Raw genomic sequence first — 19697 nt, 5'->3', positions numbered from 1 at the left:
CAGTGATTTATTTGGATGGCGGTTTACTCATCTGTACCCAGTATGTGTTTGCTGCCTGGATCCGGACCACCTCAAATTTGTCTACCTAATTCAACTTCTCATATACTTGTATCTTGGCCAGTCAGACAACGTTGAACAACGTTTCAGCGTAGTTCGTAGTATATTCAAAAGCTTGTACTAGACAGTTTCCTCACCACGGGAGCACCTCCTATATATTCAAGCTTCTTTCTCTCACGTGTTGACTATCTACACTCCATAGGTTCACTTTGTACCGGTAAGCTAGTATGGTCCACAGTATTGGATTAGTATTTCTAGGCAGAATATTTATTCTGGTGAATATATATTTCCTGGTGAAAGTGTTCTGTTAATTGGCCAACACTTCTAACTAGATTTTTGCTGGAGGGGCACATTTGTATAGCTTCCGTAGGGGATACTTCTTAATTGACAAGGTAAGAAAAGTCATCATGGAATAGGTATGCCATAACTGATCCTTAGTGTCATTTCTCCCATTGAATAGCTTACTCTATATTCTTCCTCTTAACTTTCAAAAACATGTGTAATTTTATTTCTTTCCATCTTTATCTATCTTTGAATTTTACCGTAACACTCCAGTCCCACTTTCATACACCCCCTGTATTCTAGTCAGCCAGTTGCCCAAGCTACAAAGGTCTTTTCAGGGTTTTTTCGTCCCCTGCTCCCTCTGTACTTTCTGTTTAAGCTTTTGGTCCCCATGTCTGACCAACATATGCTACCTTCTCCAAGAAAACTGTCAAAATCACCCAAGTTGGAATTAACCATTATGACCTTTCTCATCGTCACATGTTGCCATCCTGTTAGTGTCAAATTATTTAAGTAGTGCTGCAGCAAACACGAAATGGACTTTCAAGTTAAATGACTTGAATTCAGGTCCCAGTTCCACCACTTACTGTATGAAACATCTTGGGCTAGTCACTGAATCCCTTCATTTTTTATCTGTCACATGAGGTGATAATAACTAGTTCAAAGAGTTGTTAAGAGACTCCAATGCGACAACATATATAAAAGTGATTTGTAAATGATAAAGCTCTATGTAGGTCTTCCCTGGTGGCGCAGTGGTTGAGAATCTGCCTGCCAATGCAGGGGACATAGGTCCGAGCCCTGCTCTGGGAAGATCCCACATGCTGCGGAGCAACAAAGCCCATGTGCCACAACTACTGAGCCTGCGCTCTAGAGCCCATGAGCCACAACTACCGAGCCCTCATGCCACAACTACTGAAGCCCGCGAGCCGCAACTACTAAAGCCCACGTGCCTAGAGCCCGTGCTCCACAACAAGAGAAGCCACCGCAATGAGAAGCCCACGCACTGCAATGAAGAGTAACCCCTGCTCACCGCAGCTAGAGAAAGCCCGTGCACAACAACGAAAACCCAGCGCAGCCAAAGCTCTATGTAAATGTTAGATAATCTTAGATTGGAATTAAAAGATGGAGCCCTTGGGAAAGTGTACATAATGTCTTATTAATCTCCTGAGTGCTAACACTATCCTTTACTCATATGAGGAGATATCAAATGAGTTGGTTTGATTATGAATTTCTTGCCAGATGCAAAAAGGAAAAAAACTCAACCTGTTTGAGACATACACTTTTAAATATTTGCCTTATGCATATATAGCCTGAGTATTTATAGCATCGCTAGATAAATTCGGCTTTCTTGAGCTTATGGTTAAAGTTATACCAAACCACGTTTATTACTTGCACCTTAAATTTTCAAATATAGGTGCTTTTTTATTTAGAGAATGTGCAAGGATAGTGTCATCAGACAATGCTTGTATTTTCAATAGCTCTATTAAATGTCTCAATATCTCTAGATATCTTCAATATCTCTTATATCTCTCATAAAAATCTATTTGTTTTAGTAATACTTTTATTAACACTTAGAAATAGTGCCAACCAAAATGATTATATAATTTTTGAAGGGTGGTAAGTCTTCCAAAGTTGCCTCTGCTTGTGTTCTCATTGTCAGATTTAGGTTTTGCTTTTTTGTTTTGTTTTGTTTTGTTATTTTGAGTAGGATCCATTATCATTCTGTTCATTCTAATTACATCACATTAGTAAAGGTGCAAGGGTCTATTGAGTTGAAATCACAATGGCCTCTTTCAAAGTACCTAGAGTGCTGTTTGCAAATTGCAGTTTTGCTATCCTATCATTTTGTTCTCATTTCCTTTGAACAAAGCATTGATGGAGCATTTATGTTTTTCTTATGATGGAATGATAGTATGTGTTTGGAAAAAGTATGAATATTATTGTTACACAGCAGTTTTTTAGAAGTTCATTTAAAATTAGTCTGAGAGAAATGAATGTAATTGCATGTTTTTCCTAATTTGTACAAGTTGTTATGTATTTCAAAACTCTAGCTCACAGAATATGTGGTGAAAAATTCTTTATATAATCATTCATCATATAGCCTTGTAGTCTAATCATTCTTTATACCGCCTTACAGTCTAAAATCTAAATTGATATGGAGTACAAATTTTATTTATGATCCTTTTGCTATACATAGTCCTTTGGCCTTTTACTTAGTTTTTCTTTGTCAGAATTTCAAGTAGTTGAGTAGCCAACAGGTGATAAATGTCCCATTAATCTTTCTGACTCTCTAGCTCCTGAGCATGAGAATTGCTGATGAATTACAACAATTGTCTCTTAAATGAGCTTTTCACATCTGCCTCTTATTTCATTAGTTAACTGTCTGCCCAAAGATCTGATAAAATGGAATCGTAGTGCCTTTTTACAACTTGTTCTGTAGGTCTGTACCTTAAGGATAGAGTTGTTAGCAGAATGGGCACAAAAGGGTATTTATCCACTACCTACAATAAATATACATGCTAGTGTCTGGAAGACATTTGAGACTCTTTATTGAAATCACCTTAAGAAGAAAAAAATAACTGGTTTCGCTTTAGTTTGCCATTTAGCATACAACTAATGTAAGATCATGGCATTTCTTACTGTACAGTGCTTTTACTCATTATATTTGTCTTCATATAAAAAGAAAAAAATTAGTCTATTAATTTAATTTAAAAAACAGTTAGTTAAAAACTTTAAAAAATATATTTTAAATTAGCAGACATCATGATGAATATACTCTCCTCCTACCAGAGATTGTTATTAATCCTTGGTTACATCTTTCTCTATATGTTGGCACTTTAAAAATACTAACAGTCATGATATGCCTTCTTATTATGTTATACAGCAGTCATCTTTTTAATTGAAAAAAGTCTTGATGAATAATCAACATTTAAACTGTTTTTAAGAAGGATATTTTCTTACCTGTAGAATTGTAATAATAATAGTATGTCACAGAATATAAATGAGAATTAAATGAGTTCTTGTACATTAACACAATACCCAGCACATAATAAGTGATCAATGAGTAGTAGCCATTATTACATATGTGTTAATACATTTAATTCTTTTTTCTTCTGATGTCTATTCAGAGACTTTGGAAGCAGAACAATGGAATATTTTACAAGTATTGCATAATATGTTAATTGTATGTGAAATTCATTTTCAATATTTAAAAATTCATTTAACAATTGACAACCTGTGGGTAATTACCTGTTTGTAAATTATTTTAATTTTGTCTTTTGGAAGAAAATTTAGGCAGGTCTTCAATGATTAGTGTTCTGCGCTCCAGGAGACAATCACATAGCAAATGTCATTGGAATAAAAAGAGTTCTAACTAGCTTATCAGTTTTGATAGCTACCCCACCTTGTTTAAATATAAGAAATGCCTTGACCAAATAAATAACCCAAGCCTGAGGTCAATTTCTTTAGTATTTTTCACATCTTCTTGAATATCTGAATATTTTGAAATTAATGCTATAAAAATATGTTAGTGAATGTTTCCACTCATTTCATTTTAGGAATTTTATTTTAAAGAAAGATTTTATAAGTTAAACCTATATAATGAATTAACTTAGAATGATGATTTCTACCATTGTAATTTCATTTTGTTTTAACCTTTCTTTCTTGTAGGCCTTGTTTGTATGAAGTCCAGCACATCTGTGGTTGAGCTTGTTATGCTGCTTTGTTCTCAGGTATGAAATCTCAATCACTTGATTACATTAAACTACCTGAGGATTGTTTTATGTCACTAACAAAAGAATGTATGTGAATATATATGTTTATATATTTTTAAAATTTCTATTACTTCATAGATGAAAGAAATAAATTACATTGAGATGTATATTTATGTAGATGATCTTACCATGCAAATATTGATTTAGTCTCCCTCTCCCTTCCCTCCCTTTAGCTGTCTTATTATTTCCCACCTACCTAGCTTTCTATTGTTCCCTATTTTTTAATCTCTGCAAATATATGTATATATAATTTGTTATAGATTTTTTGATATCCATCTTTACACCCCATTCTTTAAAAACAATACAGTATTATTTATAATTTTGATGTTCATTGTTAATTACATGGTTTCTTTTTCACTAGTATAGATAATGAAAACTAGAGTTTTTTTTGTTGCAATAGCCGAAGTATAAAATATAGCTTATTAATGAGGGGTTTTTGATACGATACCTTGCTGCTTTCCCTTTTTTAATGTAATTTGTATATTTAAATGTAAATTCTAAAAATCTACTTATACTATTTATCTTTAATAATCAGAATTTAAAATAGAATTATAATTGTTGGATTTTTTTTTTAAGCAATTATGAGAAAATTATACGTAACATTTTTCTGATAACTAAAATAGGGACCTAATGGTCTTTCTTCTTGCCAGCTCTCCCAAGTCTCCTAGTGATCCCGATTTTCACATAAGTATTAAATATTTTGTAATATGAGAATAAAAAGACCTTATGTGTGTTTGTAATAAGTAGTTATTACATTATCTCTAATTTCCTCAGTAGCAGGGAAAATACATCTATACTGTTTCTAGTTAATGACCTGAGGTCTGGCTAAAACCACAACTAACTTCCAAATAAACAACAATATGGCTTCAATTGATCCTTTAAAACATCAGCAAAAATAAAACAACCAAAAACTTACCTAGTAATTTTCAGTCTCCAGGTTTACTTTCTTCAAGAATATATTCATGGGGACATCATTAGGTCCATTTTCCCCTTTTCATCCAGAAAGAATATTAATAAGGAAGAAGTTAAAGAAAACAGCACCCCTGGCAAGAGTTCATCTGCAGGGCATTTGAAAATTGTTACCTAATGCCAGAGTCCTGAGTTCGAGAGACATTCTGTGAGATCTGTCTGGACCTTGTAGGTTCTTGATGATGCACATTTAAAAAAACATGGTTTTATGGGAAAAATATAGTGTAAAATTTCTTCTTCCTTAGCTCTTGGTTTCACTGCAGTTCAGAGAAATAAAGAAGAATGTAGCATTAGGGTCTGGTGTCTTTGATGGCCTCATCATCTAATCATAGGTTTAACATTACTCATTTGCTGGCTCCAGGAATTCCTGCCATTAAGGGCCCTAGAGATGAAACTTTGCCTCAGATATTGATTGAAAGGAAGAGTGAGAAATTTAAGCTCTCTATGCAGTGCACTTTCAGTGTTTCAGCAAAGCAATATTATAAACATGTCTCTCAATTTGATCTTTAAGTTGAATGTTTAGAATAATTCAGTGTGCTTTAAATATTTAAGTGGTTAATTGATTAAATATACCTCATTTAAGTGACTTAAAAATGTATTTGTTTACTGAGAAAAGCTCCAGTTGTTTTATTTTCTATTAAACTGAAACTTTGCTTTCCACAAAAATGTTTTTAAAGAATAAAGAAACAAATGAGTAATCTTCCTTCGATGCAATTCAGGTGGGAGGAGTTTACTATTCTAGTTTACAATTAGCTTATAAAAGCATCTTTTGAAGATCATTGTTCAACAGATGTATAAAACCTTGGTTTTTGAGGACACCCACAAAATGGACATGTTGTCAAAGTTTCTTAAAATAATCTGCTATTTTCTCTACTACTCAACTTCATGATGATTTATACTGTAACCCATTAGCCAGGCCACACAGCAGCAGCAGGCTTCTGACAAAGAGTAATAATACAGTTGCTGACGCCGCTGAGGTTGCTTGGTGCTGCAGCACTGCCAGTGCCGAGTTCTCTTCTACAGGCCTAACACATCCTTTTGACAGTGGAGCTGGATCCCTGTAGAATTAGCATAGTTCTGTCAGCTATCTTTGTGCCAAGGCACAGGCAATCCTGAGGAATCTTTAAAGCAGCAGAGTTTTGAGTTTTCTTCTGTTTTACAGTCAGCCCTTTGCAGGTATTGATAGCTCAATGTTATTATGATGAGCAGTTATTAGGACTCATAAAAGAGCTGAAAATCTGAATGAGTTACTGTCTTGATGAACTGCATGTATATGTTTTTCCCACAGTGGGAAATACAGCTAAGATATTATCCACACTGTGATTTAATTATTGGTTAAAATAAGTTTTCAATGCAAATGAAATTTTCTGGTTTATTTATTTGCTTAGAATATGCTTTTTTCCTCCTAAATTTGGATAGAACATGAAAGGATAACATTTTATTTGGATAAAACAGGTAGCTAAGGGCTGAAAATGAAAGGAAAATGCAACATTTCTCGCAGCATTTGTTTTTCTTTCATTAGATGCTTTTATTTTTATGCTTTTGATTTCGGAAATTTCATGTTAACTACTACATATTATTAAGGATATCAGCTTCTCTTTCCTTTTTATCTGAGCTCCTGAATAAACTTACTATTGCCAGTGGTTTGTGTGCAAAATATGGTCTAAATTTACATGAGATCATATTACAAGTGTCTGAAGGTACTTGTCAAGGATAATTCAGTTCATATGGGCAGTCTTTTAAACTCTAAGGGACATGCCATCCAGTCTACCCCCCAGTGGAATTTTAGGTCTCTGTGGAAAACACATTTTAAGTTTTAAGATGCTATTAGCATTATCATTATATTGCATTAATTGTTCCACAGATACACGAAACATTTTTTTACCATATATGGATATTTTTCTTTTTCCTGTAGATCTTATGACATAAAGAATTAACTATTCTTCTTTCCTTTCAATTTGTATTTAAAGTGCACTTAGTAGTATCTTTTAAAAAAAAATTGGGAGTAAAATGAACTGGAGTAAAATAGTTAATATGTAGTGCTTTGAAAAATCAGTGCTTAATCAGTGAATAGTCTCCTCTGGAGTTCTTCAGTATCTCACAGGTCTGCTATTGTCCTCTGTCAACTTTTTTTTTTTTTTTAAGTTTTACAATCAGATGTGGTTGAGGTGCTTTTCATTAGTCTATATGTGCACCTAATTTTTCCATTACATTATTCTGAGTGTATTGTGTTCTTTGATGAAGAGCAGATTTAGTTTTCAAGTAAACTTTTTAAGGTACTATAATAGTTTCTAATTATTTCCAGATTTTTTTTAGGAAGTCTCCATCAGAGGTACTCCAGGAAAAATTGAGTGATGTTATCCCGTAGGATTTCTTTACGTTTTCATAAGTAAAGCTTAGCAGATGTCACTTGCATTTTTCTGTGCCTTATCTGTCAATAAAAAATGTTTTATAAATTGAGAAACTTTCATGTAAAAAAAATAATGTCTCTCAGTATTTAAGTACTTTCTGACTTGAAGCACTGATTAAGCAAATGTATGCTTAATGTATCATTTTTATTTTAAGTAAAAACCCAAAAATGTATAAGTAACATAAAGTAGAAGTCAGCCTTGCAAGTCTCTTTAGGATCTGTGTATGAAGTTACTAACATGAATTATTTTGTGGTTTTGTTTGCCTTTATTCTATTTTAAATACTTCATATACTTAAATAAAAAGGGTTCTGGTGACTTCACTGATGTGATCAAGGCCATATAACCCAGGACCTCTAAACACAGCACTTACAAAAGTACCACAACTGAAGAACAATCTTCCTTTTTTAAAATGATTTAGCCTTTGAACTTCTAAATTTTTCATTTTTTCTCCAATTTGATACAGTTTAGTCAGATGGTGCAAAGATAAAGACATACTTTTCTTTTAATTATATTAATCCTAAGATTGAGGTACAAAGACATAGATAAGATGAATATAGAGGCCTACTAAAGAATATTTATTCATAAGTACTCAATATTTAAGGAATTTTTGGTGCTTAAAATAGGAAGATTATAAATTTAAGAAAGCTACAGACGAACTACATTTTTTCAAGCATCTTTGGAAATATGAAATCCTAATTATCATGGTGAAATTATGTCACATTTAATTATTTAGTGACTACCTTTTTATTTTAGCATTGTAATCTTTACTAAAAATTTATTGATACATTCTTCTATTTCTTAGAGTCTAGTGTTATCCATGAAACTTGCCTGTTTATGTAGCTGAATTTGAAATCAAGGAAGAATAAAAAGTTGTGGCATGATATTTTAAATTGAATATAATCAAGTGCTAACTATATGTGGTTCAGAAAATTGATCCTGTGAACTAAAAATAAGATTTTCATGGAAGGCTTTAATAAGATGGACTAAAGATGGACCCCTTGAAGTTAATAGACCTTCTACACGGCCTAAGCAGAGAAGGAGATTCAGTCTAAGCAAAGATCTGGCGAGAAATGAACCTGTTAACGTGCTCAGACCAGTGACCAGCCTCATTTGGAGTGCATCAGAAATTAAGTAGCTAGACAGTATATGTATCCGGGTTTATTTGTGATATAGGGAATTACCCATTTCCAGGCAGTATACCTCAAGAGTATTTTCTCATATAAAATATTATAGTATGTTGATAGCCTAGAATTGAGATTGATAAGAAATTTCTAACTTGCAAATAGTGTTCAGTAGTTCATGATACCCATACAAGATACAACACTTTCATCCTTGTATAATGATTAGTTCATATCCAACCTGAATTATAAACAGAGAAGGAAAATGATGGATGAACAAAAATTCTGAGTTCATCTGTGTGAAAATATAAGAGAAATGACAGTCCTTTCCTCATGTTTGAATTCTCATGATTCTACCAAAATTGGGACAAAAAGAAATTGGTAAGATAATTACCAATTTCTGCAGGATAATCTTTAAGAGTGTTATAGTTTCTGTGGCACAGGAGAAGGAATGTAGTATATGCTGATGTAAACAGATTTCCCTGGATACTGACAGACCACCTCCCTGGACTAAAAGCCCTTTCCACACTTGGCTGCAGTGTCCAGCCCTTTCCTGTCTTCCCAGTTATTTTGATTTTTTGTTTTCCCCCATTTTTATTTTTCTATATTCACATTATACAAATTCTTCAGGCACATTACAACAACTTCGAAAAATAGTGAAAACAACGGTATATATTTCGTTGTCCTACCACTTGTATATTCCCTAGCTTTTTGGTGGATTTTTTCTCTTTAATCCTACATATTTCAACATACTTTATTTTATAGTAAGTTATATATAATATCTTATAATAGGTAATTTTCTTTGTCCTCTTTTTCTTCCCTTGCACATTTCCTCATGATCATTTTTTTCTGTGGTTTTGTTGTTGTTTAAATAATTATAGACTCACAGGAAGTTGCAGAAATAGTACACAGAGTCCCATGTACCCTTTCCCCAGCCTTCTCCAATAGCACCATCTTATATAAATGTAATACAGTATCAAGAGTAAGAAATTGATATTGGTACAATACTTTTAACTAGAGTACAGACATTATTCAGCTTTCCCTATTCTTTGTGTGCATTCATTTGTGTGTATATAGATCAATGCTATTTCAATCCTTATATTGATGTAACCATTACCACTATCAAAATACAAAATACAGAATTATTACTATTACTTCATATCTTCCCAATTATTTCAAACTCTTTTCTTTCATGAAGCTTTTCTGGTTTATTATTATTGATTTTAATCACTCCATCCTTCCCTTCAGCATTTGAAGTGCATGTATCTAGATAGTAAATATAGGTACCTGTTTACATGTTTTAATTGGATGCTCTCATAGGTGATAAAGTATGATTTTCTTTATCCATTACATTGGAATTTCTTTCAGAGTAAGCATCATGCCAAGTATTTCCTCCTCATCTGGAGCATTTCATTCAGCCAATGGAGAAAATAAGTATTGTATAGTCTCATCAGTATATATATTTAACATTAATTGAGATATTTTTGAATTGTAGAATTTTTTAAAACTATCCAAAAAGAAAGACTACTTAAGGATGACAAAGCTTTAGAGTCATTCAAGGTCACATTATGAATGTTATTCATTTCAATTATGCTACAGATTTACACCATAACAAAATTCATTTTATTTTTCTGTTCTCAGTGATGTCTTCTGTTTTGCCTCACTGTGTCATCCACATCTTGCAGTCTCCAGCACTTAGTATAGATATTTATTAATTACTTACTGAGTTAATTCATGAGTAAAAGAAAAACACAGTCCCCAAGATTATTTGACTTATTTATTTTTGTTGTGGCAAACCATATATAACATAAAATATGCCATTTTAGCCACTTTTAAGTGTACAATTCAGTGGCATTAATTACACTCACAATGTTGTATAACTATCACCATTATTTATTTCCCAGAATTTTCAACATTCCAAACCAAAACTCTGCACCCCCTAGGCAGTAATTCCCCCGATCTCCATTCCCAAACTCTGGTACCTCTAATCCACTTTTTTGTCTCTATGTTTTGCCTATTCTCTATATAGCATATAAAGGGAGTCAAACAATATTTGTCCTTTTCTGTCTGGTTTGTTTCACTTAACATAATGTTTTCAAGGCTCTTCCATGTTGTAACATGTATCGGAACGGAATTCTTTTTTATGGTTCACCAGTATTTCATTTTTTGTACAGTAGCACATTTGGTTTATTCATTAATCTTTTGATGGACCCTGGGTTGTTTCCACCTTCTGAATAATTGCTAATAATGCTGCTATTAACATTTGACAACAAGTATCTACTTGAGTCTCTATTTTCAATTCTTTTAGGCTTATACCATCAGATATAATGTATATAATTGAGTAGAATTGCTGAGTCATTTGGTAATTCTGTGTTTAATTTTTTGAGGAACTGCCAGTTTTCCATAATGTCTGTATCATTTTACATTTCTATGAGGAATGAACAAGGGTTCCAATTTCTCCATATCCTTTCCAACATTTGTTATTTTCTCTCTCCCTCTATTTTTTTTTTTTGTTGTTGTTGTTGGTTTTAAAATTATAGCCATTCCTAGTGAGCATGCCTTGTGGTTTTGATTTGCATTTTCTTAATGACTAATGACGTTGAGCATCTTTTCATATACCTGTTCAAGTCCTTTCTCATTTTTAATTGGTTTTTTGTTGTTGTGCTTGAGTTGAAGGTGTTTTCTATTTATTCTGGATATTAAACCCTTATCAAAAATATGATTTGCAAAGATTTTCTTTGATTCTGTGGGTTATTTTCATTTGTTGATAGTGTCTTTTGATGCACAAAAGTTTTTACTTTTAACAATGTCCAGTTTATCTATTTTTGTTATTGTTACCTATGCTTTTGGTATCATGTTTTTGAACCCGTGGCCAAATCCAAGCTCATGGAGATTTCCCCTATGTTTTCTTCTAATAGTTTTATGATTTTAGGCCCTAAATTTAGGCCTTTGATCCATTTTGAGTTAATTTTTATATATGGTATGAGATAGGGATCCAACTTCATCCTTTTACAAATGGTTATCCGGTTTTCCCAGCACCATTTGTTGAAGAGACTATTCTTTTCCCATCAAATGGTCTTGGCACTCTTGTTGAAAATCAGTTGAGCACAGATGCCTACGATGATTTTTAATGTAAAAGTAGTCCTCGCAAATTAAAAGAAAAGCAATTTTAGAATAAGTATTACAAGTTTAAATAAAATTTCCTGTTACCTCATAATTTCACTAACCAGGAGTAATAACAATTAGTCATTTAATGTGTACCCTTTCGAATTATATTTCTACACGTAAGTGCAAAATTATTTTTCTTGTTATTAGTATAAGCAAAAATTGCTGTTATAACAGAAATAGTTTATACATTATGTTTTCCAGTTGATAGTGTAGAGCAGTGCTGTCCAATCAAAATATAATGTGAGCCACATACAACTTTAAATTTTCTAATAACCACATTTAAAAAGGTAAAGAAATAGGTAAGATTAATTTTAATAATGTATTTTATTTAACCTAAATATAATTTCAACATGTATGTAATCAATATAAAAATATTTAATGGAATATTTTACATTCCTTTTTTGGTTCTAAGCCTTTCAAATCAGGCATATATTTTATACTTAGAACACGTATCAGGTCACACTAGCCACATTTCAAGAATTTGTAATAGCTGCACATGATTAGTAGATGCTGTATTGGTCAGCGCAGCTCTTTCTTCCATATATGAACATCTGTGCTTTTCTTTTTTTAATGTTAATATGGTCTAAAAGTAGAACAGGATATTCCAGAAGCCCTGAATATTGTAGGTCTTCAAGCAAAGATCAGCTAATTGTGTGTCAAAGATTCTTGCACTGGGTTAAAAAGAACAATTCCTAAGTTTCTCTACAACACTAAAATTCTCATGCTGGCTTATACGCCTATAGCTGCATGATTATTCATGAATAAATGTAAAGTATTTTGATATAACTGCACATAGCTCTGCTTCATGATAATGTTGCACACAGGGTCTTAACATTCAAGATTTAAACTGGAAGTTCCTGCTGTTCTTAAATGGTAGCATAGATAAGTGGCATAGAGTAATTTATTATTTTGCCAAGGTGTGAATTGAGATCCTGTGTGCTACGAGCTTGGTATATGAGAGTGTATAAGCCAAGCAGACAACAAGGCCTCACCAGCTCAATGCAAGATGGTTGCTCCCTATTTATTCTTGAAAATAAGGCAGTTTTCATAATGATTTCTTGCTTCTGTGTAAGCATGGGTGGTAGCCACAAAATATTGGTACTTAATAGGCCTCACAAAGTACATCTTGAGAAATATTAAATGTCTCTTTTATCTTTAGGTTATCTACGAACGTTTTTTGACAAGCTAAACTTGCACAGTAGTTTAGTAATACCCGGCACTTTTATGATAGTTGTATACAGTTTAGAGCTCTCGATGCTAATGGTATAATTTCCCTTATATTCATATTTTACTGTATCTTATTCTTAAGTTATAAAGTTTTGAGGATCACTCTCTGATACACCTATTCTTAGCTCTAGAAAAATGACATTTAAAGACCATCATCAAGAGTGATACCAACAGTACTATAAACGTAAGATAAAATAGTTGTACATCAGTCATGACTCAAAGACGTAGTAAGCTCTTAAGAAATGTATTCTGTTATATAAATGTAAATTATATTTTTCATGATAAATCATATAAATTAGAGAAAGACAACCATTGTTATTTCATTGATTATAGACAAGTACAGGATTTTGTTTTATTGGTTTTATTTTTGTTGTTGTTGTTTTGTTTTTTCTGGCTGCACTGCGAGGCTTGCGGGACCTTAGTTCCCCAACCATAGATTGAACCTGGGCCCCGGAAGTGAAAGCGTGGAGTCCTAACCACTGGACTGCCTAGGAATTCCCGGTTTTAAGTTTTAAAAGTTCTTTTTCTTCAAAACTACATTCTAGAAACCCTATTTTAGCTTTTACTGTTTTCCTACCTACATAGATCTTAAAATATGAAACATTTCCTCTATTTTCTTATTTAATAAAGTTATCATTTCCTTGATTTCTTCTGATCATTTCTAGTAGCAGGTAATAAGGAAGGAGTATCCTCTAGAACTCAATATAAATGTGTTTGTATGTTGTATATATTCATAGTTATAGAAAAATGCTCTGTTTAAAAAATATATTGTGAAACAATCTAAATTATTTTAATCATAAGTACAAACATAAATATATGTGTATGTGTATATATGTTCATAAGAATATTTGTAATAAAAAGCTGTGTTAAATTTATTTATACAATTTAGCCACATACTGAGATCCTGGGAAACCTCATTGTATTTATCTTTATATGATACACCAACTCTTCTTTTAGTAATCAACTTGGTATATTTTCATGTTGTGTAATGATTTTTCTATGGCTGACCTTCATATCGATAATCTCTTTGTACTGATCATTGATTATTCATTTCTTACATTCAGTTTTTCCTACAATGCTTTTAGTAAGATGTTCATAAAAATAAGCAATGGAAATGAAAAAAAATCATACTTTGAATACTTGCATATTTTTTTCATTAGTTTTATTTTTTGCATACATTGAAAACACTCATCTCTGTTTTTCTCTCTGCACAGTATTTTTTTACTTCAGTCCTTGTACTTATTAATTTCTCTAACATTGCACAGAATTTATAAGCATGCCAGTTATAATTAGCATTTGTTATAAAATTTTTTGAGGAATATACCTGCTTCTTTTAGTGGCAATTAATGATAAGTAGACATGAAGGATATAGAAAGTAAAAAATAATTCTGGAGTTCCAGAAGACTTAATATCTCAATTTAACCTCCCATTTTTACCTTGAAATATTTTCCATATTTTCAAAGAATCTGAGATGGATTAAGTCTCTGAGGACATTAAGTTAGTTTACTTAATTATACCCAAAACAAAAGGGAATGAGAAGTGTGCACTGAACTGACAGAGAGGAGGAAAAACCAGTGGGGGAAAAAAATTATGTGCTGGGTCTGATATTTCTACTGGGTTATCTAACTGCCATAAAGTGATTGTGAAGAGAACATAGGGATTTCATTGTCATCCTTCTGGAACCTATTTGTCTTCAAAGTGTTTAGTTTCAAAGGATCCTTAACTTGATATCCAATTCTTTGAAAAAGTCCTTCATCTTGAGGCAATGTTATACATCCATGTAGAAAAGTTAAAAAATTGTGACAAAACTGTCTAAAGACTTGGCAGCTGTCTGCAGGCATTCAAACCCAGTTTAGTATGTTTCCCCATGAAGATAAAAATTTGATGCCCACGTTTAATTTACACCTTTTCTTATGGCTGTTCATTTTCTTCAGTAGTGGAGCCAGTGAGTGTGTGTGTGTGTGTGTGTGTCTGTGTGTTTTCTCAAATGGCAGAAGACTTTGGAATGATTTGTAGATAAGACTTTTAAAGATACTTTTTTTCCTGTCATTGCCAAGAAATTGTTGAAATGACGATAAGTTATTATTATTATCCTTTTGTATACATTCTCATGTATCCATTTGCCTTGTTTTAAGTAATTTCTTTAATTCTACATGTCAGAATTGTTAGGGAGCTAGGACCGTGATTAAAGTTTCCTTTCCCTGTCCATCTATATTCCATTTCTTTTTTCTTTTTTTTTTTTAAATTTTTATTTATTTATTTATTTATTTTATTTTTGGCTGTGTTGGTCTTCGTTTCTGTGCGAGGGCTTTCTCTAGTTGCAGCAAGCGGGGGCCACTCTTCATCACGGTGCGCGGGCCTTTCACTGTCACGGCCTCTCTTGTTGGGGGCACAGGCTCCAGAAGCGCAGGCTCAGTAGTTGTGGCTCACGGGCCTAGTTGCTCCATGGCATGTGGGATCTTCCCAGACCAGGGCTCGAACCTGTGTCCCCTGCATTGGCAGGCAGATTCTCAACCACTGCGCCACCAGGGAAGCCCTATATCCCATTTCTTAGCTCTCAATATAGTTTATGCCTCAGCAACCACAGAAGACACTCAGTTCCTTCTGTGTGCTGTGTACTTTTCTTGTCACAAAGCTTTGCGTATCTCCCCTTTCAATATTATACCTAATTATTCTTTTGAAACTTCCAGAATCAGTTACATAGTAATATGCATTTAAGAAATACTTTTTGAAACATGCATCAGTGTAAAGGAATATAATAACTGCATAACCTAATTCATTGCTCATATTTTTTTACATGTTCATTATAAGGTAACACTTTCAGTCTTACAAAAATATCATTTATGGGAATAAAATACCATGTCAGAGCTGGAAAGGACTTTAGTAATGGCCTTAGTTTAGAGATGTAGACACTTCAATAATTATGATGTAATTATGATGCAATAGTATACTATTTTACAAATGAGTAGAAGGAATTTAAATAATTGAACAATTTGAAGGGAAAAGTACACATCACTTCATAATAACTAAATTGCTCCATGCTGGCAAGTTAGGCACGTTGAGGTTTGTGTGTGTGAGCAGTCTTGTTGAGAGGGAGAAATGACCACAGTCAGTGGCTCTCAGCACTGACTCCACATCACAATCACTTGGGAAGCTTTATAATAATACTGATGCCTGGGCCCTACCTATCCTTAGAGACTACTCCAATATGACTGGTGCTTTCTAACAACATTCCTGCTGATTTTTTTGTTCAGTCAGAATTGAGAACTCACAGATTTAAGTGATACCATAGATTTTGGAGAAATAAATTCAATTCAACAACAAAAATGCATTGAGTACGTACAGTATGCCAGATACTTGCTACTTACTAGATGTGCATAGTTAGATAAAACAAGATCCTTTCTTTTATTAACAAGTTTATGATCTAGTGGGGAGAAATCACTACAAATTATAAATAATTATATTTCAGAGGGAATGTTCCGTGAGTAATAAAAGTTACATTAAGTGCTGAGAAAATAATGATGTAGGCTTGATCCCATTTTCCATTTCCAAAGTTTTAAAATTATTTTTTCTTTACACACTTTACGATTTATTGCTTTGCCAGCATAAATTCTTGTTATAGTATTGCCCTTTTTCATAGGAGTAAGATCAAAAAATTCATCTACAGAATAGCATACCTGAAGGAGAATATGCCGTTTGTTATACTTTGGTTACTTTTTCCTTCACATTTCATTTTTTTCTTTACACTTACGCATTCTTGTTTACTACCCAATCCTGTATGCCATATTTTGCCAAGAATGTAAAGAGATTAGACTTTTCAACTGAAGATGCCCTCAAAATTGATTATTTGTGCTACTTGTACAACTGTCATTCAGAAATCATTAAACACGCTTTAAAACCCTCATTCAATCCTAACATTTTCTGAGAGGGAAAATGTACTTTATCTTGTGAGGAACGTTTTGTTTTCCCTTTTTCTCTTTCTCATTTAGCATTTTTTTAAGTAGCTGAAAGAAATACACTGTTTTCCTCATTGCCTTATGAGATATATTTAAAATTCGCCATAACAATGAGAGATTAAAATAAATAAGTCTCATGCAAAATTCCAGAAAACAGCTGATGAAAATGCATGTTTAAACTTTCCAGCTTTACTGCTACTATTACGTCTTAAGTCATTCCTTCTCTAACTCTTCTATTGAAGCAGCCCCCTGGGATGCAGTGGATGAAAGGGTGATACAAGCTGTAACCCATGCAAGCCACCACAACAGGAAACATTCTATGCTCTTATGTTTTAAAATTCGTATTTTACTATATTATTCTTATATTACTTATAATTTTAAATTAAATTACATGGCTTTTTTTTTTTCTTTCCTCCCAGACTCCAGGGAGATGAATATGTATGTCCTAGCACTTAGTATGTCTCCTGCCTGGGACTTTGATCTCATACCACAGTTTGAAAAATAAAAATTTTAAACTTGCTTTCTTAAGGAAAGACAACCGGTAACATTTTTTTGACCTTACAAATTGTTAGTATTAGTTAATGTAGTTAATAGAAATTGACTTGATAAATTGAAATTGTCCAAATTGATTATTGTAGTTGATGAAGAATTTTGAAAATCTTCAAAAACTCAATTATACTCTTTTAACATTAGGTGAAATCTACTTTGGTCCTTACTTAGGTCAAGGCCTGCAAAATTACACTTGTACTCCCAGCCATATCATCTTAAAGCATAACCAGTAGGCTTCTGTGGTAGAGAAGAAAATATTCATGTTTGGCAAGCAAATAACTAGTAGAACCTAGAAAAAAAATACCAGGAAATATAATATTTTATACATAATAATATAAATTTTATACATAAGGATTTTTTCTGTGTTTTCCATCTGATGTCGCTAAACTTCTAGAATTGAACTCTTTTTGCCTTAATACTGTAGTATAGTCACTGTGCAATTTACATCATCTATTTCTTCTGGTTCTGTGGTTACCACAGACAAATAAAATATGGCTCTTCCTTCAAAGATACAATATCTAAAATCTAATCATATAATGTGCATATAAAACATACAAAAGTGAAGTTGCAGAGACATGGAAAATACTATTAAGTTATCAAGTTTTAAACTCTTATATTAGAAAATTGGCATTTCGGCTTTTGTTGTCTTAAAATCCTGTATCACATAAGTGTTTCATATCTACTTACGTCTGAGGAAATAACAGGACAGTTGGTGGTGACAGAAGAGCAAGATAGACAGAGTCTGTAAAATTTTTTGCTTGGGCTCAGAGGAGGATAGAAAATATCTTCCCTCCCTATGGATGGAGGATGGAAAAAAAGAGAGAGAGAGATCCTTTCTTCTTTTTGTGATTAATAATGCTCTTTCATGTCTCCACAGATAAAGAACCCAGTTAGATTATGCTTCTGTGGGAGTAGAGAAACACTTATGTTCAATTAATTATGAGCATTCTTAATAGGAAAAGTTTAAGAGGTTTTAATACCTGTCATATGGCCTCACATCTCTGATAATACCAAGAGGTGAATTGCATGTGAATTGCAGCTTACCCAATAAATGACCAATAATAGTATTTATTGAGTATTACTTATGTGTCTCATGCTGTAGCTGGTGCTAAAAATTAAATATTAAGATTTAAAACCACATTTTATTTCACAAGACCAAGGCAAATAAGACCAGGGAGTTTACACTCTTCTGGAAAAGAATTACACTACAGTTTACAATTGTGTTACTTAAGTCAGGGTCCCTTCCTGAATACCGTGGACTATTTTATAGGTGAACAAGAAAAGAAAAACATCATCTACCCCTAGTTTTACTCTTTTTCTGAAGAAAGAAGTATCCTTATTCCTTTCCAGGACACCCCATTCTTTAATGCCTTCTTCAAGATTTCCCTGTCACCATTTCTCTCTCGTAATCAATGTTTCTCTGACTCTTTCATTCTCTATGGTCTACAACTGTATTTAAGTCTCTTCGCCCTAAAAACTATGAACCGATTTTTCTCTGAAAAAAGAGATTTTTCTGAAGAAAGAGTTCTGAAGAAAGAGTTGAACTCAAATACAAAGCCTTTCAATTGCATTATATTGTCATTAAAGAAATTTAGGAATTATATTGCCTGCTTCTTCACAAAAACAATTCTGGAAGAAAAAATATATACATTGCAATGCTAGATTTTCATTCAAAATATGTCTTCCGTATTCAAAACCTCTCTATAATCTGATGAAATTAATTATTTCCTTCTTGACAGTCTGTTAGTCTGCATACAGGTCTCTCCTAATTCTTCACAGAAACTGTGTTAGCTTTACAATAGTTCTGTAAACTGTTTCTTAGATCTGTATCCACCTTTTATCTGATTTCTTCCCTTAGAGCCATGTTTTGGGTTGTTCACGTTTGGTTCTTTCTCGCATTTTGAGCACTTGGTGGGTTTGCACTCCTTTGCTCCATTGAACTGAAGCTTGGTCATGTGACTTTGACCAGAAATGTGAGAAGAAGTGACATGTGTTACTTCTGGGCAGAAACTGTAAGAGCCAGTGATACTTAACTTCTTTTCTTTTCCCTCCACCTTGGTTGCCTATAGTGTTCCAGACAATGGTTACATTGTCAGTCTAGCTCCCAAAGTGAGGGTGGTGATGAAGCAGAGCAGAACACAGGCAGTGGACTTGGAAATTGAACACGAAATAAACCTTTGTCTTTTG

At 33.0% G+C, this 19697-nt stretch overlaps 1 protein-coding gene across 6 annotated transcripts in view; it reads left to right on the top strand.

Moving 5' to 3' along the window:
• NBEA (neurobeachin) overlaps positions 1–19697 on the top strand; it is a 631767-nt gene that overhangs the window by 279495 nt on the left and 332575 nt on the right. For all 6 annotated transcript variants that reach the window (XM_057532889.1, XM_057532888.1, XM_057532885.1 and 3 more), the window contains exon 34: positions 4009–4070. In XM_057532889.1, the coding sequence (XP_057388872.1) occupies positions 4009–4070 (62 nt within the window). The remainder of the gene's footprint in view (positions 1–4008; positions 4071–19697) is intronic.

This window comes from Balaenoptera acutorostrata, chromosome 18, assembly GCF_949987535.1.
Source record: "Balaenoptera acutorostrata chromosome 18, mBalAcu1.1, whole genome shotgun sequence".
Lineage (NCBI taxonomy): Eukaryota > Metazoa > Chordata > Mammalia > Artiodactyla > Balaenopteridae > Balaenoptera > Balaenoptera acutorostrata.
This window is presented reverse-complemented; position numbering and strand designations above follow the sequence as displayed.